The sequence below is a fragment of the Pipistrellus hanaki genome (genome assembly GCF_964339955.1).
Source record: "Pipistrellus hanaki genome assembly, chromosome: X".
Lineage (NCBI taxonomy): Eukaryota > Metazoa > Chordata > Mammalia > Chiroptera > Vespertilionidae > Pipistrellus > Pipistrellus hanaki.
The window spans coordinates 93,961,152-93,988,679 of record NC_140524.1 but is presented as its reverse complement, the minus strand read 5'-3'; the positions used below and the strand labels follow the sequence as shown (position 1 = coordinate 93,988,679).

The window sequence follows — 27,528 nt, the reverse complement described above, 5'->3', positions numbered from 1 at the left end:
AGAGAGCCCAGGGACTTGCACATTCACTAGCGTTCTGGGTGACTCTGGTCCTCATATGCTGTTCTAGTGCACAGGGGCGAAGGGCAATAATATAACCTATGGGTAATTTTCCTTATAGCTCTGTATAACCAGTGAAATTTCTTCAAAAATCTGTCTTCTAAAGGCATTAAAATTGACCAGAGATTTGCGATGTGAGTAACAGATTATTAGTTTCTTCCGTTTTACTGTGAATGACTTTTCCTCTGATTTAAGGATACTTATTACACAGTGTTAGGATAATAATTGTTCAGAGTCTCTTAGTATTGGGTATGTGCTCAGCATTTTATATCAAACACTCATAATAATACAATATTGTTAACACCTGCTACATAGCAGTATCTGTGATAACTGTATTATATGTACTATTATAGCTTTTTATTTATACATTAGAGGCCTGGTGCATGGCAAGGGAGTAGCCGGAGCTCGGGCTGGGCACCGTGCCACTCCCACTCAATCCAGCTCACTAAGCCTGCCACTGGTAGCATTGCTGCGGAGGCAGGAGAGGCTAGCTCTGCTGCTGTTGCACTCACCAGCCATGAGCCCAGCAGCTTTGTGCCCGATGGCTGAGCAGCACTCCTGCTGTGGGAGCTTACTGACCACCAGGGGGAAGCTCCTGCATTGAGTGTCTGCCCCCTGGTGGTCAGTGAGCATCATAGCTTCTGCTCAGCAAGTCGCTTAGGCTTTTATATAGATATAGCCCAAGACAATTGAAGTACTATGGAATTAAATGGGACAGCAAAGAATATTTATTTACAGCCATGGATACATACAACAGTGGGATGACGTTCAGAGGGAGGGGGGTAAGAACTAGATGGAGGTGGGGAAAGGGGAAGGAAATGGGGACATCTATAATAGTGTAACAGTAAAAAATGTTTATTTTTTCAACATTTAATGTCAAACTTCCAGAATAACTTCATTTCCAAGCATAATTATGACAGAAAGTGGGTGTTTTCCTCATGTCTCTTCCAAACATCTGGATCTGATTGGCCAGTTTTAAGTTTACTTTTAAATAATTGGCCAACTCTTTGTTACCAAGAGTGCAAATTGAAATGGCAACTAGGCATATCCCATGGTCACAGTCAGTAGTATGATGAAGGCCTGTGAGTGTGATGGGTGCAAAATGGAGGGCATCAATAGGGAAAAGAAAGGTACATCTGAAAATAACTTTCAATAATATAGATAAATTTAAAAGATAAAGAAATAATAAATGGCAACGAAGATTATACTTCTCAAAAATCTTGAAGGAGAGCACTCAGGTGTATTCATTTCCATTTAATTCATACATAGCTAATGTTTTCCCATATCAAGAGGGCATAAACAAAATTATCTTGTGGAAAATTTACCTTTCTTTTAACTTTTATGTCTAGACTGAGGTTAGAAATGGAATTAACCAATGTCACTCCAAGTCAATAAAAAGTTTTTAAAAATAAGAAATGGAGTTTTTTTTATATTTAAGACTCACAGATTCCAGAACAGACCTTTGTCACTCTCACCTTCAGAAGTTACATTGAGATTAATAGCTGAAATGATTGTCAGTGAGTTAAGATTTCCTGTAGAGAAATGTGCATTGGTGGGAGTGCAATTTTGTCAGATATGACTAACCCACCCATTTCGGTATTTTAAAAACCTACCATAAAAGCAACAAGTGATTCAGTTTTTATTTGTCTCCAGAATGTATGAACATATATTGGCAACTACTTCAGGGAAAACATATGCCATTCTGCTGTTTCCACAGAGGTTTGTGAGTGCTTTCAACAGGACCTTTTAATTGCTGCACTATTTGGCTTAACCTTATCTTCAAAGCATAATGGGTTTAAATTTTGCTATTTACAGAACATGAAACATCGGATAAAATAGAAAGATGATTTTAGAGGTCGAACTTTTAAGTACATTCCTTCTTGACAAAACATTAAATTACTTCAATTAATTAAAATACACCAAATGTACTCAGGATGTAGAAGGACCTCTGTATCCTCCACCCACTATATACTCTGTTGTGAAGAGGATGCCTTGACATTCTTAGTTCATTTTGCTCTACCATTAGCTATTTCTAGTTTTTTAAAGTTTAGTAGCTCATAATATTTATCACAGTTCCTTCTATCTCATGCTCATTTTCCCATCACATGTTCTGTTTCACATGTCACATTTAAGATGCTTCAAATAAAAACCTCTATACATGGGTGTTCTTGGTTCTTGTCTTGCCCACTCCATCCCAACTTCTACCTGACTTGGTATATTAATTCATCTACTTTAACTATGTCTTTCTTGCTGTACCTTAAACGGATATTAGATGAAGTTTCTCTTAGCAAAGTGTATCTTCATTATATCCTGATTTAATCTACTGTAGCATTGATCATTTTCAAGCTATTCAAAACCTAGCTCCAGTTTTGTCACTTCGAGCAGTTTTCCACTAATTTCCAATTTGATTACAAACTTCTCTCTTGGTCTCCAATTATGGTCTTAACATAATTTCAGTGTTATTTTTCAGTACTCCATGTATCTCAATTGTACACTTGCTCATGTCAATGACTTATTGTTCATAAAATAGATTTTGCATTTTCATCATTTTACGTTGTAGGACCCCCTCAGAACATGCCCAATGTGGTGGGATTTTTTTTATCTCTTCCTGTTAAAATTCTGTCCTATCTTTAAAGGCCTCTGGGAAATGCACCTCATGCATGAAACTTTTACAGAACGGTTTGTACCTTCCCCCTACTTGGACCATTTGTATTTACTGTAATTATTGACATGATTAGGATTAAATTAAATACACCACCTTTTTCTTTATCTTCTGTTTCCCCTCTGTTCTTTTTTTTTTCTTTTTTCTCTATACTTTTACATTATTTTTATGATTCTATTTTGTCCCTTTTGTTGACTTATTAGCTATAATTCTTTGGGCAGAAACGGAAATCACTTAACTTACTTTACATAGTATTTCACATCTTGTCTATAGCAGTTATATTCTGCTATGAATAATAATGATCTGACTTCCCTTAGATTATGAAATCCTTGAAATAGCAACAGTGTCTTGCTCATTTTCATATATAGTAGGTTCTCAACACAAACTTGTTAATATAAATTGACCTGAGTCTCAATTATCCCCTGTGGTTAGCACATGTTGTTTGTACTCTCCCAAGAAATATTTGGAATTAAATGCTTGAGTTGTTTATTCATTTTTATTTCATCTCCAGTGTAAAAGCTACAATTCTATCTCTGGTGTTCATGTAAGGAACCCCAGCGATATCTAGAGATACTACTTTACATCTCAGTTTGAACATTAGTTAAAATGAGAGTTTTGATCCTCATAAGCACTTTCCAATGCTAGAATTAAGTAAACAAAACATCTGAAACACTATACAAATATATAATGCCAACGAAGTATATCTTTTAGAGGAAACAAGTGTAGGCATGATATATTAATGTTTATAAATCATCTCAAGTAATCTGTTATTTTTCTACTGTTATATGGTGTCCTATCTTTGGTACCAAGTTTTTCTGGGCTCTATGTTTGTTGCTTCCTATCAATAGGAAAGAGGATATGCATGTGTGAGGGACAAGGGGTATATGGGAAATCTCAGTACTTTATCAATTTTGATGTGAAACTAAAAGTTCTCTAAAAATGAAGTCTATAAAATTTTTGAAATGAAAAATTATATAAGAATGATGATTGATAAATAATGAAATATAGTAATTGTGTTTGTTTCTTGATAATGAAACTATGGATGGTTTTCTTTTTTTTAGACTCTATTTTGTATTTTCCAAATTTTCTAAAATGAATTTGAGTTATCAGAAAAAAAATTAGTGCTATGTATATTGAAGAAATACTACTTTGATAAAACAGCACAGCACAGACAAATACTGTATTTTAAAATAAATTGTGTAATTGACAGTCAATGCCCATCTGATTGTCTCGTTCAGCCATCACACAAACACTAATCACTGCGTTATCTGAATTATATGCAGTATCTGAAGATGGGAATTAAACTTAAGGTGCCAGCAAAAGAGGCCAATTTGAATTAGCAAAGTGTAGATATCTAGGGCATGCATTTATTACCAGGCTTTCAAGAAATCTCATCTGAACAGTTCTGATAGTTATGCTTTGAAATATGTTGTACTTCAAATTATTCTTCACTCAATTTTAATTATTTTATTCCCTTTGCTGCAAGATGAGATGATCAATATCTAAAAATAAACTGTCATAAATAGCCTTTTTTCGATCTTAACCCAGAAGGGGGTGGTACTATGAAATAAGTGGAAAGTGCTGCTTGACATTGGCTACTTAGATCTAAACTTTAGATTCTAAAGTAATGCTAGTGTTAAAGAGGAAAGATAATGTAAATTCCTTTTAGCAAAGTCTCTTTGGAGGAATTTATTTAATCTCCTCTGTTTTACTTACTTCCAGTTGTGATGGGTTTAGTTATACTTGAAGTCTTTTAAAGTGATCTCCCCTAAGACTTTCCTCCCCATATAATATTGTGTATAATAATGCATTTGAGAAAAAAAAATGGAAACTGGATTTAAAATCTTTAAAGGAAAGAATTCTACCAAAGAACTGAAGCTTCATTTAGAGTACTGTCAGCAACTACATCAGAAAAATGAGACAGGTACCCACGCATTTCTTGTCAGCATTGAAATAATTGTCAAGATGCCTACCCTAATGGGTATTAGCTTCACCTGAAAGTATTCCTTCTGTACCATTTTTATATTTTGCACTTCAAACACAAAAGTGATCAATTATATTGTCACCAGTTAAGATACGGGCACAAAAGCATGGTTTGCAAGATGAAACTTTGGTAAAACTTAGAACATTTGGAGCAAGGCAAAGAGGGTGTGGATAGAGTATTAAGAGACTTTAGGCTTAGCCCTCCTGCTTCATGATTATTTCACCTTGAACAAACCATGTAACTGCCTTTATCATCTACAAACATAATTCTATACATTATTGGAGAACAAAATCAGAATTATTTCAGAAGTTCAAAAATTTGAAGAGGAGCCCTAGCCAGTTTGACTCAGTAGACATAGCATTGGCCTGTGGACTGAAGGGTCCCAGGTTCAATTCTGGTCAGGGGTACATAACTCAGTTGCAGGCTTAATCCCCAGCTCTGGTCGGGTTGCATGTGGGAGGCAACAAATCGATGTGTCTCTCTCACATAGAGGTTTCTCTGTCTCTCACTCTCCCTTCCACTCTCTCTTAAAATAAATCAACGGGAAAATATCCTCTAGTGAGGATTTCTTTTTTTTAATGTGAAAAGGAAAATTAAAAAAAGAAATATTCTTTATTATAAAATGAGTGAGAAATAGAGACTAGGCAAAATAAATTAGAATAGCAACTTTGTTCTAAATGATAGATGTACACGTTATTTTTCCCTTTGTATTTGGTGTTAATTTTCTTCAGCTGCATATACAGTGAAATCTGGATTCATGCTGAGAGAAAAATGTCAACATGTGAAGCATGTAAAATCAGACGCGAAATGTTAAATACAGAGTGGAAAAAAACTTCCTTTTAAAATTCAAGTTCTGACAATATAATTTTACCTGAAAGAGTCTCCTCTAAATTGTATGAATGAAAATTTCTGTTTCCTTATGGGTTTGCTCATTTTTCAAACCTTTATATACATTTTTGCATGTTTTTGTATATCACTGGTTTTCTGAATAGTGTTCAAAACACTTTACTTTCCCTTACTATTTCCAGCTGAAAGTCAGCAGGAGGAGAGGGGGAAGATCAGTAGTGTCCTCAGATAAGATTTTGTAAAATAACTTTAGAGAAGAAATGCAAAGAAAAAAGAAATTCTAGAGACATTTCCAAGACATCAATCTATTTTAAGTCTGTAATTTTTGCCTACTGCATAGTCAACACTTTGCTTCCCCACAATCTAAAATTTGAAAAAAATAAAATAAAATTTGAAGAAATAGCATTTACTGTTCAAAAAATCTTAACAGAGAATCATCACCAAGAAATTAAAGTTAATTTAGATGTTGAAAGGCAGTTTATGGTCCTGGTTTACTGTATGCATTGGTATGAAGGTTTATATGCAGCCCATTCTAAACTCGCCTGATTATTTTCTACTGTTAAATTATAAAAGTAAGATGATCTGTTCTAAATGGGAAAATTTAGAGTAATGAAAAGAAAAACAGAAACTTGCTTATAATTCTTCCACCCAAAGAAAAACCCTGATATCGTTTTGCCTATTTTATTTCAGCCTATTTTCATGTATATACACATATATATTTTGAATATGGTAATTTTCATTATTATCCCATAATATTTAAAAACGTTACTGCTGTGAATATTGTGATTGTTCTTGCTGTTAACCTGGCATTTTGTGGGTGTGTAGTAAATGGCAAGTTTAGTTATTTTATATAGCAAAAATGCCTTTGGAAACTAAAGTCAGTTTTTTACTCCACAAAAACATTTAAAGGAGTGATACTCCGCTTACTTTTGATAGTTAGTGGCAATGAAGATTAACCTATTTCTAGAATAACTTACTTTTTTAAAGGGATTTTGGTTGAATTTTGGATGTTCTTTCTATTTTAATGCAAATGGATGATTGTGTTGCATGTTCTGGAAGATATTTTGAAATGTTCATGTTTAAATGTAATGCAAAGGTTCATTTTGATTACCTATGAATTTGCTGTCCCTATTTACATATTCAAATAACCTCGAGTTGAAAATGGAGAACTCAAAATGTGTAAAAGCAAAAGGCCAGTACATAATAGATAGTCATACAAAATGTGTGTTCTAAAAGGGATATTAAGATTCAAGTGGTAAATATATGTAAGGTTCTAAAATATACATAAAAATATACTAGGGTAAGCAGAACACATATTTTATGGTTCTTGTAGTATTAAAACATAAAAGCCCAGCCAGGATAGTTTCTGATTCATCTGAAACACAATTTTAAATACTATTTTTTTCTATATTCTGAAAATTAGTGTTCAAACTTTCCTGAACGAGACATTCTAGGTGACCTGAAAATTGGCCTGGACTCTTGAGATTGAAACTGGGGCATTTCAGACCAAAACCAGGACAAGCTTTATATGTAATTTTAAACAATATGAATGATATTACTTAGCATACCTGTTGAAGACAATATGAAAGGTGATACTGTTTTTCAATTTGTATTTAAACACACACACACACACACACACACACACGGCTCAGATACTTAATCCTTTGTTTTCTTCAGCTCTTTTAGTTGATCATGCAGAAGCAAAACCAATGTATTTTAAAACTTTTCTATATAATCCTAATATGGGGAATCAGAAATTAGATATCAACTATTAGGCATAGTACTCAGAAAACATGAACACTTTTTTCTGAAGACAAATATAAAACAAAAATATGTAGAATTTGCAAAGCTGGCTTTATGTTATATGTGTATGCCTGTGTTCCTCCAAAGGCCTAGCATATAGCATTATAATTAGATACAGACACACACGCACAGAGAAATTCTCATTCTTGATATAAACGATACTAAAATGATTATTGGTAGCTGCCAATTTTATGAAGGCTCAAAATGAAAAGTAAAATAATAATGATGAAATTATTGCATGCTAATTAAAATTTTAGAAAAGCACTGTTTGAACGTTGAGATATAATAATTTATTATTTTTTCAGTTTTCTGTCATTGGACTGACTTATGAACAAAAACTAAAAATTTTATTGTATATTATATGAAAATGCTGAAATATATAATTTTCATAGGTTTATTCTTTTACAAACCTAGACTATATTGTATGTTATCTGATCATCCTGCCAAAACACTTTAAAAGATATAGATAGCATTATCATTAGTAGTAACAAAAGAACTAGATGTGTCACATACTATACAGTACTAACCAAAATGTTTATTTAGCCCTAGCAGTGTTGCTCAGTGGTTGAGCATTGACTCATGAAGCAAGAGGTTATGGGCTTGATTCCTGGTTAATAATCAAATGGCAGGATATGGATTCATGTTTTGTACGATTCACCTTTCAAGAGGCTTTTAAAATTTTCTCACAAAGACCCTAAAAAGATGGAAGAACTTATACATTATCGCTATGTTACCTATATGGAAACAGGTGTAGAAAGCTGGGTTAGGTGATTTGTAACTCTTAGGATGATAAAATAAATTTCAAAAGAGCTCTGATATGCTACCATTTCCAATATACTGTACTTTTTCTTTCGTAAAGAATTGAACCAGAAGTAAGACCAATCCATTTAAGAGACTATAAGCTGTTGGAAACTTGGTGAAGGCAGGCGTCTGCTCCATGCACTGCTATGTTTCCAGTTAGTTGAAAGAATGAAATTATTCCTTTTCCCCTTAAAAGTTCACTCCAAAAAAAGGTTTTTTAGACCAATGGATTTTAATGTAGCATGTTATGAAAAGGTTATTATTTGGCATCAGATTCCACACTGTAACTCACATTAAGTAGACGTCCACTTCGCAAGTTTTAGCATAGTATTATAAAGAAGAATAGGCATAATTACCTGAAAAGGCTCTTAGAATACTTTTTTCCAATAACATATCAGTGGGAGACCATGTTTCCTTCGTATATTTGAACCTAACAACATAATGCAGCAGTTTGAATGCAGGAGCAGTTATAAAAATCACCAGATTTTAAATGTAGCTGCTGTAACTCATTTTGATGCTGATGAAGATCTAAAAAACAAGTAAATGGGAAATTCTCATTTTTCAAAGTTGATAAAATCCAGGTATATTATGATTGTTACTTATACAAAATTAGTCATTTAAACTTTAAGGCTGATCTGATTCTTCTTATTCCTTCTCTTAATTCTTTTTTTTTCTTCCAGCCCATGGCTTATTTTTCATTTATTAAAGATAATTTTCAAAGAGCAGAAGTTTTTAATTTTGATGAAGACTATTATGGACTAAACTATGTACCTGCTAAAATTCTTTTTTTTAATTTTTTATTAAATTATTATCTGTGTACATATACCATTGCCCCCCTCCTCCCATACATGCCCTCCCTCCCCAGAGTTTTGTGTCCATTGGTTGTACTTATATGCATGTATACAAGTCCTTCTTAAAATTATAGGGACTTGAGTTGGGGAAAATCAGTGGTGACAGTACCAGTCTCTGCTGTGAAACAAGTGAATTGGGGAGGGGAGGAGAAAGAAATCACAGGAGAGAACGAGAAGACCAGAGGCTCGGGCGGGGCAGGGGGCAGCTGGTTCTGGAGCTTGAAAAGGTTCCCATTATGATGGCTAGTGGCTTGGTTGGTTGGACCATCATCCCGAACACCAAAAAGTTCAAGGGTTTGATGGAACGCATCTGTTTCTCACATCAATGTTTCTTTCTCTCTCTTTATTTCTCTTTCGCTTTCCCTTTTCTCTAAAATCAGTAAAAACATATCCTTGGATAAGGATTTTAAAAAAGAGGTTCTCATTACTGTCCAATCTACTTCCCACACTTCCCAAATAAATCCATGTATTCATTTCTGAGAATCATTTAGAATGCTTTTGTTGCAGATTAAAATTTTTCAATTTGATCTGCTACCAAATTGGAATCCTGAGCCATAAAGTAATTTAGAATATGGTACTATAGAACTTCACAGTACCAGAGTGGGAATTATCAAAGAACATAAGGAAATCAAAAGGCTTGATTAGGGTATCTATTTTAGTTCTTGTTTTGTAAATATATTATTGTGTATCTTGCTCCCATTTAAGTGCTATCCCCAAAGTATTTAATGCCTTTTGAAATGCCTAGCCTAGTGTTTTTCAGCAGTTATTAATATCATAACTATTGATTTCCTATTTAATATATCACTGTTTTTCACAGCCCTCCTCACCCCACTCAATATCACACTAGACTTCCAGTTTCTTCTCCTTTAAACTATCTACATTGTCTCCCCAAAAGGATTGCAAACTGCCTTGTAGAATGGAAATATATTCTGCTTTTGGCTATTCTGTTTACCTTTGTAACCCCTCTCTCAAACCATATCATCTGGATTAACTTTATTACTTATGACATTTAAAATTATTAGCAAAAAATGGCTGTATAAAGATTAATAAGCAGGAATAATATCATTATTTTGAGTTTGGCAAAGTGCTTTTAAAATATATTATCAGAATTATTCCTCACAACAATCACGTGAATTAGGTAGACTCTATGTCATTATCTCAATTTTGTAAGTGAGTAAATAGAATTTTAGAGAGGGAAAATGACATAATAAGTTGCATGGCCAGGACTTAAATGCAGGTGCTTTGATGTGGTTTGTCATATTTTTATGCTCATTGCTCTTCAAGTTTGGCTTCACCTTAGAATCAAGTAAAGAGATTTTTAAAAATACTGATATCTGGGCCCCATCCAAGACCTATTAAATTAGATTCTCTGCATCAGGGGTTGGAAACAGTGTTTCTTAAATGATGCCTCAATTGATTCTATTATGGAGTCAAAGTTGATGGCCACTGTGCTGTACTCATACTTTAAAGATTTAATGTGACATGAGTATGAGGTAGGAAAAAGATGTATGTGATCAAGGACAGTGTTTCCCAAGCCATAATTCATCTGCGGAAGCTTGTTAAAAATACATATTCCCACCCTAGCCTGTTTTCTCATGGTTAGAGCATCGACCCTTGGACTGAAGGGTCATTGCAGATTCAGCTTTGGTCAAGGGAGCATAACTAAGTTATAGGATCAATCCCCAGCTCAGTCGATGTGTCTCTCTCACATTGATATTTCTCTTTCTCTGTCTCTCCCCTTCCCATCCACTTTTTCTAAAAAAAAAAATCAATGGGAAAAAATATCCTTGAGTGAGGATTAACAAAACAAACAAACAAAAAATACATATTCCTCATATTCAACATAGGCTGAATGATTAAGAACTGTGGATCAGGAGACTCAGCTACTTATAAGTCATAGCAGTCCAGAGCCCTTATGTTTATAAAGAAGACTAAACTTGAAAATGTACAACTGTAGTTATCAGTTGTTTATAGTCCATCTGTGCTATAAATGCATATCCAAGAGTATTAGACTTTTTCTTTGAAACATCAAATATATTATTAATAAAAATGGTCATTATGCATTTGTAATAAGGGAAAAAAACAGTGCTAGAAACTAATGTGGTATCAACAGACAGGGGTAGGAACTCGAGTTAGTAAAACAAGAAGGAATAATGATAATTTATAGTTTAACATTTATGAGTCATATTATGCTTTATGTATATTAGATCATTAAATCAAAATATAAATTTTTATTCCTACACTAGAGACCCAGTGCACAAATTGGTGCAATGGTGGGGTCTGGCAGTCAGGGGTAGGGGAGGGCTAGGGGGAGGGGCCACAGGTGGTTAGCCTGCTGGCCCCACCCCCTGGTCAAACTCCTGGTTGAGGGGACAATTTGCATATTAGCCTTTTATTATCAAGGACAAGATGACAAACCAAAGAAAATATAGAGTTACTAATTATAGGCACTAATTTTCTAAGGCACTTTGCCTCTGCTGACAAAGTAAGTTTTTAATAACACATGCCCCTTGAGTTGGGTTAGGATGACCACAAGTATCAGTTAGGTAATTCAGATGCACCCTAATACAAGTGAAATAATTATTTGAAATTTTAATTAACAGGCATGTTGAAGAACCAGGCAGATTTAAGTAATTAGGACAAATAAGCATAAATTATTCTTATAAAATGAAGCAAAATTATCTGCAAATACAAGATGGGAAAAGACTAGATTTACATCAAGGTAGCAGAATGCAATCTGAGGTTGATTATAAATTATAATGTGTGAGGAGTGATACAACACCTCTAAAAGGTAGAACTCATAATTCCTAGAATGAAGAGATACAGCATGTAAAATTCCTGGAATAGTTATTGCATTAACTCAGGGCTTCATTTGCATATGTATTTTATTTTTTTCTGCTTTTATTTGGTTTAGGATTGTATCAGTTAAGGTAAGTTATAGTATGCTACAGTAATAAAACAACTTGAAAATATTACGGGCTTATAATAACACTCGTGTTCAGTGCCCATGCTTCATGTCCATCCTGGGTTACTATAGCTCTACTCTACATATTCTTCACTTCAGAGCCCAGAGCAGCCTCTTTTTTATGTAGACTTCTGATATGGCTATTATAGTATTTTATTAAATACATTTATTTTTATGCTTCTGGCTTTCAGCATTTCCAAGTCTAAAGTTAGCTACTTACTTTAAATGAATGTGCTCCTTTCTGAATGAAAATAGAATCAAAGGTGACCTCCCTTGCCATTCCCTAAGTGACACATCCTGAAATCGCTCCCATTGAAACTTAATAGAGAACTCATTGCTTCAGAAGACCCCATCCTGTTTAGAAAGGTGTTCATATTCCAACCAAGCAAGCATGTCTATCATATACTTAGTTCTCTTTTGTATGCTGTCAGATACTAGGATTACACTGGGAGGAAAGGGGGTGAATATTCCAGAACAGTCTTTTATTGAACACTGCTGGTCATCATGGCAGAGGGCAAAAAGCATGGTGAATTATGCACTGCTTCTTAAAGTTTCTGCATAGAAATGAGACAGCATTTCTGCTCGCATTTCATTTGACAACGTAAATCACATATCCATGGTAGATTTTAGTGGCTCAAGGAAGTTTACTTTTACCTTTAAAAAAGGAAGTATATATTTAGAAATCATAATAAAAGTTTGCCACAACCATGAATCTATTAAGAATTCTAGTATGGCATTATATTAGGATGTTAAGGACAGCAATATTTATTTGAATATAAGGAAAGAGGCAATAAAATTATGTGGAAAATTTTAAATGAAGAAAAAGCTTGGTAAAGATTAAGTTTGAAGAATCTCAATAGCATTTTTATATGCATGTGTATGTGTCCCTTGGTATTTTAAGTATAACTTACTGGAATATGGATGGTAGGTTTGGTGGCAGTGGGGAAAACCTCTAGAATTTTTTCAGAGCCTAAAATTCTGCCTCATAATCACTCAGTATTACTACTAAGAACCCCTAAATGATACTGATTCTGTGTAGTATTTCTTTTGAAGGTAGACCAAAATAAGCCTAGATTTAAGCTAGTACTTTTATTTGGACAATTAACTATTATCGTTTAAGTATCTTTTCATATAAATGGCACTTTTTAAATGTTGCAGTTACTGAGAAAAATTGTTCCATTTTTTGTCCAAGAAAATGCAATCTAAATAGATAAAAGGGACTAAGATAATATGGGGTGAGGAATTTTTAACTACTACTTGAAATTTGTTTCAAATATACCATAACTTCTATTTATTGTGTGGCAGCCAAGTGGATGATTTTGAATTGAAGAATTAGTGTTCAGTTTACATTTTTATTTATAACAGGGCATGGTATTTATCTTTACTTGAACTCTTTATTTGAATTTATCACAAGGGAAAAATTGTCACTCATCATTTACACCCTATATGTTTTCTTTAAAAATTTGTTTTAAATGTGGTTTTTTTTTATTTTATTTTAGAGAGAGAGGAAGCGAGAAGAATAGAGAGATAGAAACATTGATGAGAGAGAGAGAAACATCAACATCGATTGGCTGCCTCTTGCATACCCCTTTACTGGGGATCGAGCCTGCAACCCTAACATGTGCACTGACCAGGAATTGAACTGGTGACCTCTTGGTTCTTAGGTCACAGCTCAACCATGAACCACACCGGCTACACATAGGTTTTCTTTTTTAAATTTTATTTTTCAACACAGTTTACATTTCAATATTATTTTGTATTCGTTTCAGGTGTACAGCATAGTGGATAGACAATCATATGCTATACAGATTTTTCTTTCCCTGATAATATATTAGATGGCCATTATAATAAATACCTTGAATATCTTAAGAACAGCTAGAGAGGGGGTTTTTATTACAAAGAATTGTTAGTTTCATTGTATGCATATAAAATTTTTTATATCTTTTACATAGTATGAATCTTCACGCAGAGAAAGTTTCAAATATTTTATTGAAAATATCTGCTGGATCATACAAATTACGTTTAAAAGAAAACACATTTAAAATTATTTTAAAACTGTGAAACTCAGTTTATTTTTGTACAAAATAAAAGTGCGAAGAAACTAAATGTACTATACTAATTTATTCAGAAATTAAAAGTTTTGTTTCTAAAAAATATGGCTTTACCTAACCAATGGACACAGACAACAGGGGGGTGAGGGCATTAGTGAGGGGATGGGGAGGTAATGGGGGAATAAGGACACATATATAACACCTTAATCAATAAAGACATTTAAAAAATAAAAAATATGGCTTTACAGGTTTCATTTTTATACCTCATCTGTAAAACCAGTATAAAATGTTTATGATAGAATGTGAAAATAGAGAATTGAATAAAAATGATAACTGATAAATTCATATTATGTTTATAGAGTGTATAGGGCACCTTGAGAAATTAAAGAGACAGTGGTGCTGAATATAGTTTCTTCTTTCCCAAAATATTGGCAGTCTAATGGGAGAGAATACGACTAACAAATAGATAACGGATGGAAGCATGAAATATGTACAGTTAGTTATCAGATGGGCCATTCAAAACCATTTAAGTCTTAACTCATGACAGGCAGAATAAACAAATTTAGTTCATAATGGGGATTAGCTCACTGCCTCTTTAGGTCGTTAAAACAAAGCTATTAAAGTTACAGGGATCACAGACTCACTCTAATGAGTTTTCTTGCCATTTGTACCTTGAATTGACATTTTTACTTTTTATCCCTTTTCACAGTTCAATTTTGAAAAGCCTCAGTGGTTTTGGATATGTTAGAGAGCCATTTGGTTGTTGAAAAATCAATCAGCCTCACTTCTGCCTGCACCCCACACGTCTCTATGTGCTAAAAGATTAGTTTCCACACCCATCTCACACCCATCCGACTATCTGGATATAAATCTTTTATTTTCAACCGAAAGACGAGTGATTAGAGCTAAATGGGTGCTTCAGTTTAGATGGCTTTCTGGGGGAGAGGAAGTAGAATTCTGAACAGGGATGTGATGCAAGGTACAGAACAATGTGAATATGTTCACAGACACAAAGACTATAGGCCTTTAAGGTCATGCCCACCCACATTCTCATCCAATTCTTTATTTATTGCTCATTTTGTTACAATTCATAACCTTATTTAACTTAATTAAAATCTTAAGCTTATTCTTTTTATTTTTAAAAAAAAAAGGTTTCTTTTTATTATTATTTCAATAGATACCATGAGCTTTGCTCCTCTCATTTCCAAAACAACAGCATGACCACTAACAAGTTTATGTTCATTGAGGCTGTCAAAATGGTGAAGGGATTGCCAAGGAAGTCTTTGTGGGGTGATTCTACTTCTAGCTTGTTAAACAATTGCATTTTGATTTCATATTCAAGAAGACTGCTGACGCCTGTCTATTCACCATGGATGTTCTTCTTTGCACTCAAGATACGCAGACAGCTTTCAGTCTTTAATGAATATAAAATTAGTTTGGACTGATACCTTTTATCCATTGCAAATGTTTTCTCCCTGGAACTGTTTTCTGTATGCCCACAAAGCTATGTAGTAGATGCTTTGAGTATCTTTTCGTGACTTTTTCCTATCTATTATCCTTTCAGAGAGAACTGGTTTCATGGTACTGTGCTGCTACTATAGATGTCATTATATACTGGAATTTGCTCTTTGCTGAAAGGGAAAAAAAGCATCTGGTTAATACCTGAGAACTAAATTCCTTCATTTTCTTCCCAGATATTGCTTTTAATGTTAATTGTTTGAAATGGTTGCTAAATGTCTTCCCATTTTGAATAGACTTTAGTATAATTCTCTAGGCCTGTACTACTGTCTAAAGTGGTAAATACTAGCTGCATGTGGCAATTGAAATGTAAATTGAAGTTAATTAAAATTAAATAAAATTACAAATTCTGTCTCTTTTGCACTAGCCACATTTTAAATACTCAATAGCCATATGTGTCTAATGGCTACCCAATTAGGCAGCACAGAAATAGAGCATATTATTGTAACTCTGTTATTGCTAAAAGTCTTATTAGATATGTGTCTGGAACATTACTTTCTCCATTTATGCCTGGCCACGCAACTATTCTTCTTCCATTTGGCTCCTAAACATAAGCATTGTCGGAGCTTTGTTCTCAGCTATCTTCTCACTAAAATTACTTTTTTCTTAGGAATGTGTTGTTTTTCTTGTACCTTTAACTGTCAATATCTCCCACATTTGGCTCTATTTTAGATCTAGTTCAGTGTTTTCAGCTGCTTGCTAGACAACTTTGTGTAATATGTCCTCTCAGCCACTTCTAATTTCATATTCCCAAAATTATTTTATTATTTCCAAATTCTCTCCTCCTACTGTATCTATTACATCATTTGTCCATTTGCTGAGCCTTGAATCCCTGGAGTAATGTTTAATTTCTGCCTCTCTATGATTCTCTGTACTAATGAATCAGTTGCCCCGTTCTCTCATTCCTGGCTATGTGTATGTCATCCAACTCTTCTCATCTCCTCTTCCACCTTCATAACCTTAGTTCAAGCCCTAATTACATACATATTTTCTAATGAAAGAGTATTCTGACTGATCTTACCTCCAGTTTTTCTCCATTCTAAATCCTCAATTTCTTCCCCATCATTTTCATAAAACATCCCTTTGATCACATACTTCCCACATTGAAATACCTGTGAGCAAAATGTATCAGAGTAAAATGCACACTTTTCCATCTTCCTTTGGGATGAAATGTTTACACGGCATGTTTCAGAAGACAGCGCACCTTTACTTAGATTCCCTGTCTGAGACATAGCATCAAAGTTACTCTTGTAACTAAAGGAGAGGAAAAGAGGAAAGGAACATGAGATAAGTTAACAAGAAATAGCAATGGGAGTTGTTAGACCAGAGAGTTTGAACTCCACTCCCACCCCAGCACAGTCACCTTTCACATTGCTATTAAGCACCATGGCGCTAGGTTAGCTACACTGACTAACCCCTCATGAAGGAAAGTCACAAGAAATCATTAATTGGCTGAGATAAGTTTTTGTTATCCTAGTGGAAAGGAGCTCCAAAATAGAACGTTACAGAAAAAATTAAAATCCTATTTACTTTAAAACTAATAAACATTTCTCCAGTCTAGCATTGGTAGTTCTCCACTAAATGACTGCACATTACTGTCTAGGCTTTCCTTCCCACTATATCTATCCCACTTAACCTATGCTCTGGCCAAATAGTCTCCTTACTTTTTTTATTGTTTAAAGTATTAGATATATCTCCTTTTTCTCCGATTGACTCCCTCAGCCACCCCCCCCCCCAGGACAAACCCCCACCACCACAGGGTCTGTGTCCATTGGCTATGCTAATATGCATGCATACAAGTCCTTTGGTTGTGCCTTTGTCCATGTGTTTGCACAATCTAAAATTGTCTGGACTGTGGACCACCAATCTCCAGACTTCAAAACTATTTAATGCCAGCTAAAATATCTCTTCCAGCCAAAACCGGTTTGGCTCAGTGGTAGAGCGTCGGTCTGCGGACTGAAAGGTCCCGGGTTCGATTCCGGTCAAGGGCATGTACCTTGGTTGCGGGCACATCTCCGGTAGCGGGTGTGCAAGAGGCAGCTGGTCGATGTTTCTCTCTCATCGACATTTCTAGCTCTCTATCTCTCTCCCTTCCTCTCTGTAAAATATCAATAAAATATATATATTTTTTAAAAAAAATATATCTCTTCCATAAGGTCATTCCAGAGTTAACAAGTCAGAATTTATCTCCTTTTTATGGAATATTCTGTTAGCATTTATATTAACTATTTTGTATTAGCAGTTGAATGTTTTTTTCTCCACTAAATAATGAAATTATGATCTCCAGGGACCAAGCTTAATTTATATTTTATCATCCAGTAGTGCCTAATAGTAAATTGCATTTAAAAGATACCCAAAAAACCTTTTTGGTGAATGGAATTGTGATTTGACTGAATGGATGAATGAATGAGAATATAACAGTAACTCATTACAGGTTAACGACATAACCATATGAAGATATTTTGAAAGCTTACTAATTGAACATGTGAAGTATTCTATATGCAGATACCATTATCAAAGGTTTGCATAGGTGAATCATTTAAATATTACTTATAAGCAAAACAGTATTTTATATTAATTGTACAACTATACTATAATATATACTAAAAAGAGACAGATGAAAATTATATAGCATTTATAATTATAAAGTTTCATGAAATATAATTGTATATTGCATTAGACATACACTGGTTTACTTCACTCTATGCATTCAATGTTAATAACTTATGTATTGTTTTATGAATAGATAGATAGATAGATAGATAGATACAGTTGATAAGTAATATTACTTGAATTGAGCATTATGACCCCCAGGTGCTTAAAGCTTGTTGCCAAAGCAATTTTCTATGTATTCTCTTCAGTGTAACAATTACATAATAGTTTCACAGAAAAGATAACTGATCATGATCCTGTGTGGGCATATAGCTCATCTGTGGGCGAGTTTAGGTGCATGCTTATTTTCTAAGAAAGTAATAAAAATTGAAGACACATTCCTGATTTTTATGGATATTGTCTTATTAGGAATTTGGTGCATTTAAATGTGCATCACATGATTTGTAGAAGCATTATATGGAAGGGTAAAGAAAAAATGCAAGTGTTATTCTGCATGTATTGTAAAGGACAGCATGAGCTACTGAAGAGAACTCTAGGGAGTATATAGTGGCTTAGCTCTAAATCCAATTTTAAAATCTAAATTTAATCCTAACCTAAAAATAACTAGAACGTCAGAGGTGTACCTTTCCATAGCATGAATAGGTTCATAAAATGTAGATTTCTTCATATTCAGTGCCCTTTTCTTTTTAAGACTTAGGGTATGATCTTTTGGGGAAGGATTTGACCGTAAATATTAATAAAACCCACATTTGAAAAGCAAATATTTTAAAATTGCATTTTGATGGAAATAAAATAACTTCCTAATAAGATGAATCCCCAAAGTACCTAGGGCTATTTAAATATTTAGCATTATAAAATGAACTCCATAAAAGTATACCTTCCCTAAATAGAACATAGTCATTTCCTATTCTTCTTCCTAATACATAGCAGCAGGTTAATATGCACTTTTTATTGTTCCACTTTGTTGTTTTGTTCTTATTATGCTATGCCCTGCCCTTTGTGAAAGCCTGTGGCTTTCATAAACAAACAGGGCAATGTGGCTGAATAAAAGTAGAAATGCAGTCAAGTAGAAGCACTTAATTTAAAGTAGTTAGCTACTAAAGGAAGAAAGTTTACTACCGTGTTTCCCCGAAAATAAAACATCCTCCGAAAATAAGAAGTACTCTCAGGTTTCCTTCTGAGTGAAATATAAGGCACCCCCCCGAAAATAAGGCCCCCCTAGGCTAAACATGAGAGATTTGGTCCACTGATTCTGAAAGAAATGGAGTCACGAGAAATTCACCAGGAAATTCAGGAATTGGATTGTTATGATGATATTCCAGAAGATGATATGATTGTCATTGAATAAATGAGTAAATTCTTGATACTGTAGGATTCACAGTTTGTCTGGTTTGTGTTGACAACTACCGTACTACCGTACCGTATACAGGTAATAAATTTCCTTTATTTTCATTTAACAATAAATGTGTACCGTATTCTTCTTCATGGAAAAATAAGACATCTTTTGAAAATAAGACCTAGCGCATCTTTGGGAGCAAAAATTAATATAAGACCCTGTCTTATTTTTGGGAAACAGGGTAGAAGTAAAATCACCAATCAACAAATTTGGGGACTGTGTAATTAAAACACATAGCTCTGAATAAGGAGCTAAGAACTGTTTAGGGTGAACCCTCAGATACATACTATTGTTAAATCCATTTACAGTTTTATTTATTCTATATGTTTGATCATGTTTGTTTGATTTGATTTGGCATTCTATAACATGTCCTATAAAATATTATTTTTCAAACTATCTTTATCAAAATTATCTTGGGGGCCTTCACTGTGAATCTACTAAATCTGTATTTCTGGGGATAAACCTGAGATTTGCATTTTCACCTACTCCCCAAGTGATTCTTACATATATACAGAACTAAAATCTGAAAATTACTGCAATAGCTGTGTTTGAGTGTAATTCCATTGCTTTTGTAATAATGCCTCTTTTTTCCCCCTCAAGACCTATTTTTTTCAAGACCAAATTAAAAACCAACTATCTAGATTTTTTTTAAAGACAGTAAGTTATATCTTCATCTGTAACCCTAGCCCTATGAACCTGCCTTTATTATAGTAATTGTGGGTGTCCCAAAAGTCTTATGCAGATTTAAGTTTTAATAACTTCCCACATATAAATATACTACAAACAGGATTTGAAAATCAAATTATTTCAATTTTTTATTATTTAGTTTTGTTTATCTCAAATAAGTTTTTAATTTTAACATCAGTATATGGGTTTTTGTTTCTGTTTTTTCTTTTTATTGAATTTATTGGCACTGGGTATGTGACAGTATTTTAGACCTATGGAAAAACTCAACCATCTCAGTCACCTGATATGTCTCCCTTAGACTTTGTCAAGCATGCATCAGTGCTTCATTCTTTGAATAATTATATGGTTAGGATTATAAATGCAGTCCTTTTAGTCACTGAGGACCAAGATCTGATTCAAGTTTTTATAAAGTTTGGCATTTAACTTGAGCAACTTACAGCACAACACAGTGGTCATGTTGTTTTAATAAGAAATATATTAATCTTTTTAAAATTTAGATTTACTTTTCACACATTGATTTGTATACTTGTGTGACATTTATACTTATAAAGGTATTAAAACATAAAACTGCATGAAGACTTTGGAATTCTACATATTTAAACTTATTTTGTAAATGCCTATCTCCTTAAACTTCAATTCCCTAAGTCAGGAGTCACATTTTATTCATTTTTATATCCTTAGCCCAATTGATTAATATTTGTTGAACTAAGAAGAAAAGTACATCTATTGCCCAGTGGTTGAACATTGATCCATGAACCAGGAGGTCACAGTTCAATTCCCAGTCAGGGCACTGCCTGGGTTGTGGGCTTGATCCCCAGTAGGGGGTGTGCAAGAGGCAACTACACGTACAGTCATGTAAATGAATGATTCCCTCCTGTCATTGATGTTTATATCTCTCTCACTTTCCCTTCCGCTCTAAAATCAATAAAAACATATTTAAAAAAAGAAAAGTACATCTATTATACATCGTCCAACTCATTCAATTATTCAATGTCATTAAATTATAAAAAATACTTGTATATATTTAATATATCTAAAATTTAGCATCAGACATATTAGTATATTTAATATTTAATCATATTTACTGTTTCATCCATTGCAGCTTTATCCTTTTAGATGTTCAAATTGCTCCATCTTTGGCCAGTGAGAACTATGGGAATCCCTTTCATGAACCACGTAGTTCAGGGTTTGGGTTCTGGAAAAGAGACTAGAAAATGTATTAATTTGGCGATATTGGGGGCCAAGTGGGAGCCCACCTCTAGTGGGAGGACTACCCCTGCTCTGGCCTAGTATCCCTTTTATTGAGACTATGGGATACACCCATAGCCCTTGGGAAGGAAACTCCAATAACAGAGATTTACATAAGGCAACAGGTGGAGACTGCTTAAGCTAACAGTGTTTCAACTAAACAGTGAGGGAACTAGCTCTGACCTTTCAGAGTAGTCAACTAATAATGCTTCAACTGAACAGTGAGTGCACTGGCTCTGACCTTTCAGAGCAATGAACTAAAACAGTGAGCAAACTAGCTCTGACCTTCTAGCAATGGAGGTTGTTGACAATAATCAGTTTCCAGCAGAGAACCTCTTCATAGTGACTTCTCAGTCCTACTGACACAATCCACATATAGTCTTTAATGACTTTCTATCTTGTGTCACAATATAATCCAAACTCATCTTGTACATTTCCTATCCCAGAGAAGAATCAACCATTTTCCAAGAAGGCCTTGGAAGTGGCATTGAGGATCACTAGCTGTGGAGAGTTTATTTATTACTATGTTAGCCATCATTTCTATGCTTTTTCAGTGGGCAAAACTAAGAAAAACTTATACATATATGCATACATAACACATCAAGAGACTCTAGGGGTTTTACTTTTTATATATGTACCTGTTTTCTCCCTGCTAAAACTACTTATCAATGACACGAAGAATGATAGTATCACATTGTTCAATTGCTTCATCCTGTAAAACACAGCAGTTTTAACAAAATAATAGAATAACAACAGTACTACCAACAAATAATATGATTGCTAAAAATAGTGTAAGATTTTGTCACACAGTTCCTTTTGTTGTATTACATTAGGGATGTGCAAGTAAAATATTATATTTTGAAGATACTTGAAATATTCTATGTGATTATTATGTCATTAGCAGGACATACATTTAGATAATATTTACTTTTCTCCTTGAGAATCACTATGAGGTTTGAATATTTAATCATATTGTCTGATTCTAGGAAGGCAGGTAAAGAATGAAACTCGCATCCATTTCAGCTGAAGCTAGCTATAGAGACAGTATAGGGAAACTGGATGACTGCCCAGCTTTTTTCAAATCATCTCTTCCCAGTGTAATTGTGTTTGAAGTCAATTTTGTAAAATTGGCCCCTTCAAATGCAGATGAGAGAACAAATGTACTTTGAAAATATAAATGTTTTATCTACAACTTGGCTCCTCTGTACATAATTCATAATTATTAAGAGTTGGCATTATGTCAGTATATAGACAGGTACTGGTACTGTCTATATACTGGTAGCTTCCTCTGGCAAGCTTTACTTTTGTAACAAACTTCTCTTTTGGCATAAGAACTCTTCAGAATGGCAAGGCCCAGTCCGTAAACATTTATATTAGTTTGGGGAATGAATCAGATCTAAATGTAACTTTAAAATTTCTGCCCCTGATAAGAATATGTACTTGGTCTGACAAGGTATTATGGTGAAATGGCATCATGAAAAACTATGCTGAACCAGATTCCTTTTTGTTAAAATTAAGTTCAAGAGGGAAAATAAAAAGGACAATTATTTCTTGAAATATGCAGTACTATAGAAGATGGATATTTTTTCAAAATTAGTCAAATAATTGACTTTATATTTTGAAATAAAGGTTAGTTTAAATTTTTAAATAAAGATGTAGTAATTAATAGTTAAAATATATTTATCATTTATTGTATGTCAAATACTGTGCTAAGTCATTTATCTCTTTTTTTCATTTAATTCTCATAACACCCTAAGTTTCTACTAATATGGTGCCTATTTCATAAATTCCTTGGAAAAAACAGAGCCATAGATATGAGAAGTTTCTAAACAGAGATCACTTTGCTATGTTACCACTTTATTGTGAGTGTATCAATTGCAGGTAAAAAGACAATGGTGATTTTTTAAAAATAATTTTTAAAATAATTTCAGGGAATCAAATTTAGGCAAGAACTATAAACTTGGCATTTATTAGTAGCATGTATCAATTCTAATACATAATGTAAAGTATATTAAATACCTTACAATAGTTGCAAATCTAAATGTATTTTTGAGATTTTGATATTGAAATAAATGAGTGTTTTTCTTAATGTTCCAGTCTATAGTAAGTATTTGAAATGTTGGAAGTATTTCAAAAAATACATTTATCACATCTAAAAGTTTAAATAGAAAATGGTTACAATAACTTTCCAATCATTGTTTTGCAACTATTTAATGTAAATTATTTAATGTTTAACATTAGTTAAATTATAAATAAGTGGAACAAGAAATTGATGTTTCTCTTTCTCATCAATCAATCAATAAATAAAAAATAAACTAAACTGAAGAAAATACACAAGCAAAATTGAGAAAATCCCTGTAACTGACTACCAGAGCTAACAACTATTGATATGTTGTGATATAGTATTCCAGATTTTTTCCATTATTGCTCCTTTTGCTTGAATTGTTAATATTTTTTTCAAATTGTAGTGTAATTCATAAAGTATTTTAAGATGAATGCTTGATTTTTCTCAAAGTTAATGTGTATGTTTCTATTTTTAGGATTGTACTGTATATGAAACAGAAAATAAAATCCTTCATGTGGTAAGTATACTTGGATTTATTATCATCTTCATTAGAAAATATTTCTTTGTTTAACAGTAATTAATAAAAATCTACAATCTATAAAAAAGTGAACCCTGTATATTTCATAGAAAAAGTTCAAAAGAATCAAAACATAACAGGTTATATTATTTATAATTACTGTATTGTATCTTAATAGAAAATATGTACAATATTTAGGATGCAGCAGGGTTGGAGTATAGTAAAATAAAGAATCTAGAGAAAAGAGAACTTAAACCAGAATTTTTCATGGTTGATTTTTGACGAGAGACTTAAGAAAATTGTTTAACAGGGATAATTCACCACTATCATCATTTGTATGAAATAACTCATACCGTCATCAAACTGCCTTTGCTCTGATTCTGTACTCACCACACAAATTTAATTTGGCAATATTTGTTAAATAAATCAGTGACTTTGCAGATATTTTATTAGTAGATATAATTGTGAGTACATCATACTTTGCAGAAAGGCATATTATTTCTTGTTAATGCACATTTGGCTGCTTTTCTTTGGACATCCATGTCTTGGTTGATGCTCATATGCCCTTGTTACTTCTTCACCTCTATTAGAAACGAGTGAAATTATATATAACACTGAAGACGTTTAGAAATGTCTGCAATATATTCACTTAGGCCTTGGCCAGTGTGATCAATGGTTGGAGTGTCAGCCTGAGAACTGAAGGGTCATTAAGTACCCTTTTGAAAAAATGTATTTGAATAAATTTACCATATAAGTAAAGAAAAGCTTAAATTCCAGAATAGTAAAATTATGGTAGCAAAGGACTAAAATACAACCAGATGAGGTGTTGTCCCATGAGTTTATTGAAGTAGACAAGTGTTGCAGGCACACTAATGGCAGCAGCAGGGCCATGGCGCAGAGTAAGTCTGCCAAAAAAACAAGGTCTGAAATGGCTTCTCTGGGGTGTTTCTCAAGATTCAAAGACTCTGGGGAAAGGTAGGAATGAAGCATGTTAACTATTTGTTTTATTCCATAGCCATTCTATTTAATCTTTTTTTTCATTTAAAAAATATATGAGTTCTTTATGTTGGTGTTCTTGCTAGCATTACATTTGCTGGACATGTTACGCATTGTTAAATGCTTTGATGTTCACACTGACTCTGAATGTACAGTCCTTGTTCTCAAAGACTATTTGTTTTTGTTGGGGAGTCAGAGGCAGAGTAATGTAGTAGAAAGTGCACCAAATTTGAGAGTTAAAAAGATTTGGTGTCCTGACCCCATTCTGGTACTTAACTAGCTCTTTACGAAGTAAATTAGCCTCTCTGATTACGTTGAAGGATTGCAGCTTTTGTGGTTTCTAAAGGTAAATTCCATAATTCTTTGATGACTAACTCACATAATCAGTAGAAAGCAGTGTGTCCACATAAATTGAAGGATTGTCATCAACTGAGACCACTCTTTTTTTTTAACATATTTTATTGCTTTTTACAGAGAGGAAGGGAGAGAGATAGAGTTAGAAAAATCAATGAGAGAGAGTCATCATCAATCAGCTGCCTCCTACACGCCCCCTACGGGGGATGTGCCTGCAACCAAGGTACATGCCCTTGATTGGAATTGAACCCAGGACCCTTCTGTCCGCAGGCCGACACTCTATCCACTGAGCCAAACCAGTTTCTGCAAGAGACCACTCTTTATATTATCAAAGACACCCAATTTTTTTTTTAACTACACGTACAGTCATTGTAAATATAAAGATTTCTTCGACAAATTAATTTAATTCGTCTGGAGACAGAAATCACACAGAAACAAACAAGGGAAGTTTATGCTAACTAATTATCAAACTATGAAAGAAGAGTACTCCTACATATGTAAAGACTCTAAAGCAGGCCCGAGGACTGTACCAAAGGAAAGGCACTATCCCCAGAGCTGATGTCAGAACTCATTGGAGCAGCAGTGTTGCAGCTTCACTGCTTGCCTAAGCAAGAGCCGATCCTCAGTGGCCAGGCAAGCAGGAACCAGTCTTCTGGGGTACAGGCAAGTGATGCTGCTGGGAGGACTCATAGAGCAAGTGCGGTGCAACTGTGGGTAAGAGGCCGAGAGGGCCGCAAGATGGTGGTCACTAAGCCCAGGATAAGGCTGTGAGGTCACTGAGGGACCACATGATCCGGGGACCACTAGATTTCCCACACACATGCATCACTGATGGACCGTACGTCCGGAGCAAGAAAAAGCAAAATGCAGCACAAGGAGACGTGAAGGAGAGGCCTCCTTCCCCCCTGTGATGTCCCCCCACCGCCCTCTACTGACAAAACACTTAACATTGTGCTCACTGTAAACAAAGAGTCCTGTCCATTATCACAGAGCAAGCACTGAAGGGTGAATTTGCAGCTGAGAGCCAATAAATTCATAACTGACACAGTGTGGTTAGCTTTTTTCTCCATAAAAGCACAGATGGTAACTTTGAATTTCTCAGCTGTAAGTGAAAATGTTGCTCCCAGATCTCTGCTTTTCATTCCCCGCTTGCCCATAAACTATATATATAGCGCCTGGATTTTCCAGAAGCTCACCCAATGATAATGAACTGCTTTACTCCTGCTGTTTGAATCGGAAGTTAAATGAAATACTCTTCCTAATGACCTACATTTTAGTTGAGCTACTAAGATGCCCAGACCCTTGTTAATCTTGAGCCTGAAAGGCATTGTGCCCTCTAATGAGTGCTCTCTCATCTGGCTGGGATCCACTGCAAACCTGCCTGGCTCTGTTTCCTGACCCTGATAAAGCAAGCAAATAGAATGGAGATTTTCCCAGATCCAGCTCTGGTTTCCAGCTCCTTCCCTATGAGAAATCAGAATGGTGATACCTGCTGTCCCACTTTTAATTCAGATCCGACCAAGATGTCTCAGGGCAGTACTTGCAAGTAAGTTGCAACTGTCAAGGGTCCACTTCGTGCTCATCAATGTAGGTACACATTTGGGGCTGACTAATGGTCTCTCACTGATCGGTACTGACCTCATCATTCCTAGCTGATTATTATTTTAAAGTGGTATTGCTTCTTTTCCATTACCAGGTACACAAGGTCTGCATGCTTAATGTCATTGATGACAAAGCCACATATGCTACCAGAAATACTCTCCCAGGTTGTGAAATCCTTGAACATAGTAGTTGGCATTGGAATCATGTAGCAGATACTTAGTAATTGTTAAGTGAATGAATTGCTTAATGAAGTGATGGTGGTGGTGGGGTGGGGGGGTGGTGGTGGTGGCAGTGGCGGCAGTGGTGGCAGTGGCGGCGGCTGTGGCAAGGGCAGAGATAACTGCAGTGGGAGTGGTGGTGGTGGTTTCTTTTCATTTTGGTAATTGTTTTGTTGTGTTTTCCCTCACCATCAGAGTTTGAAACCTAAAGGGATTGCAGAGTTTTCCAGGCAATGTTGGAACAAAATTCACACGATCTTTATTAATTTGCAACTACAATTGCTTTCTGAAGCT

The 27,528-nt window shown here is 34.4% G+C and overlaps 1 protein-coding gene across 5 annotated transcripts in view; it reads left to right on the top strand.

Annotated features, from left to right (window-relative positions):
* The window catches only part of CNKSR2 (connector enhancer of kinase suppressor of Ras 2), a 240,265-nt gene that overhangs the window by 64,344 nt on the left and 148,393 nt on the right, over positions 1 to 27,528 (top strand). For all 5 annotated transcript variants that reach the window (XM_084869473.1, XM_084869471.1, XM_084869470.1 and 2 more), the window contains exon 5: positions 24,023 to 24,064. In XM_084869473.1, the coding sequence (XP_084725599.1) occupies positions 24,023 to 24,064 (42 nt within the window). The remainder of the gene's footprint in view (positions 1 to 24,022; positions 24,065 to 27,528) is intronic.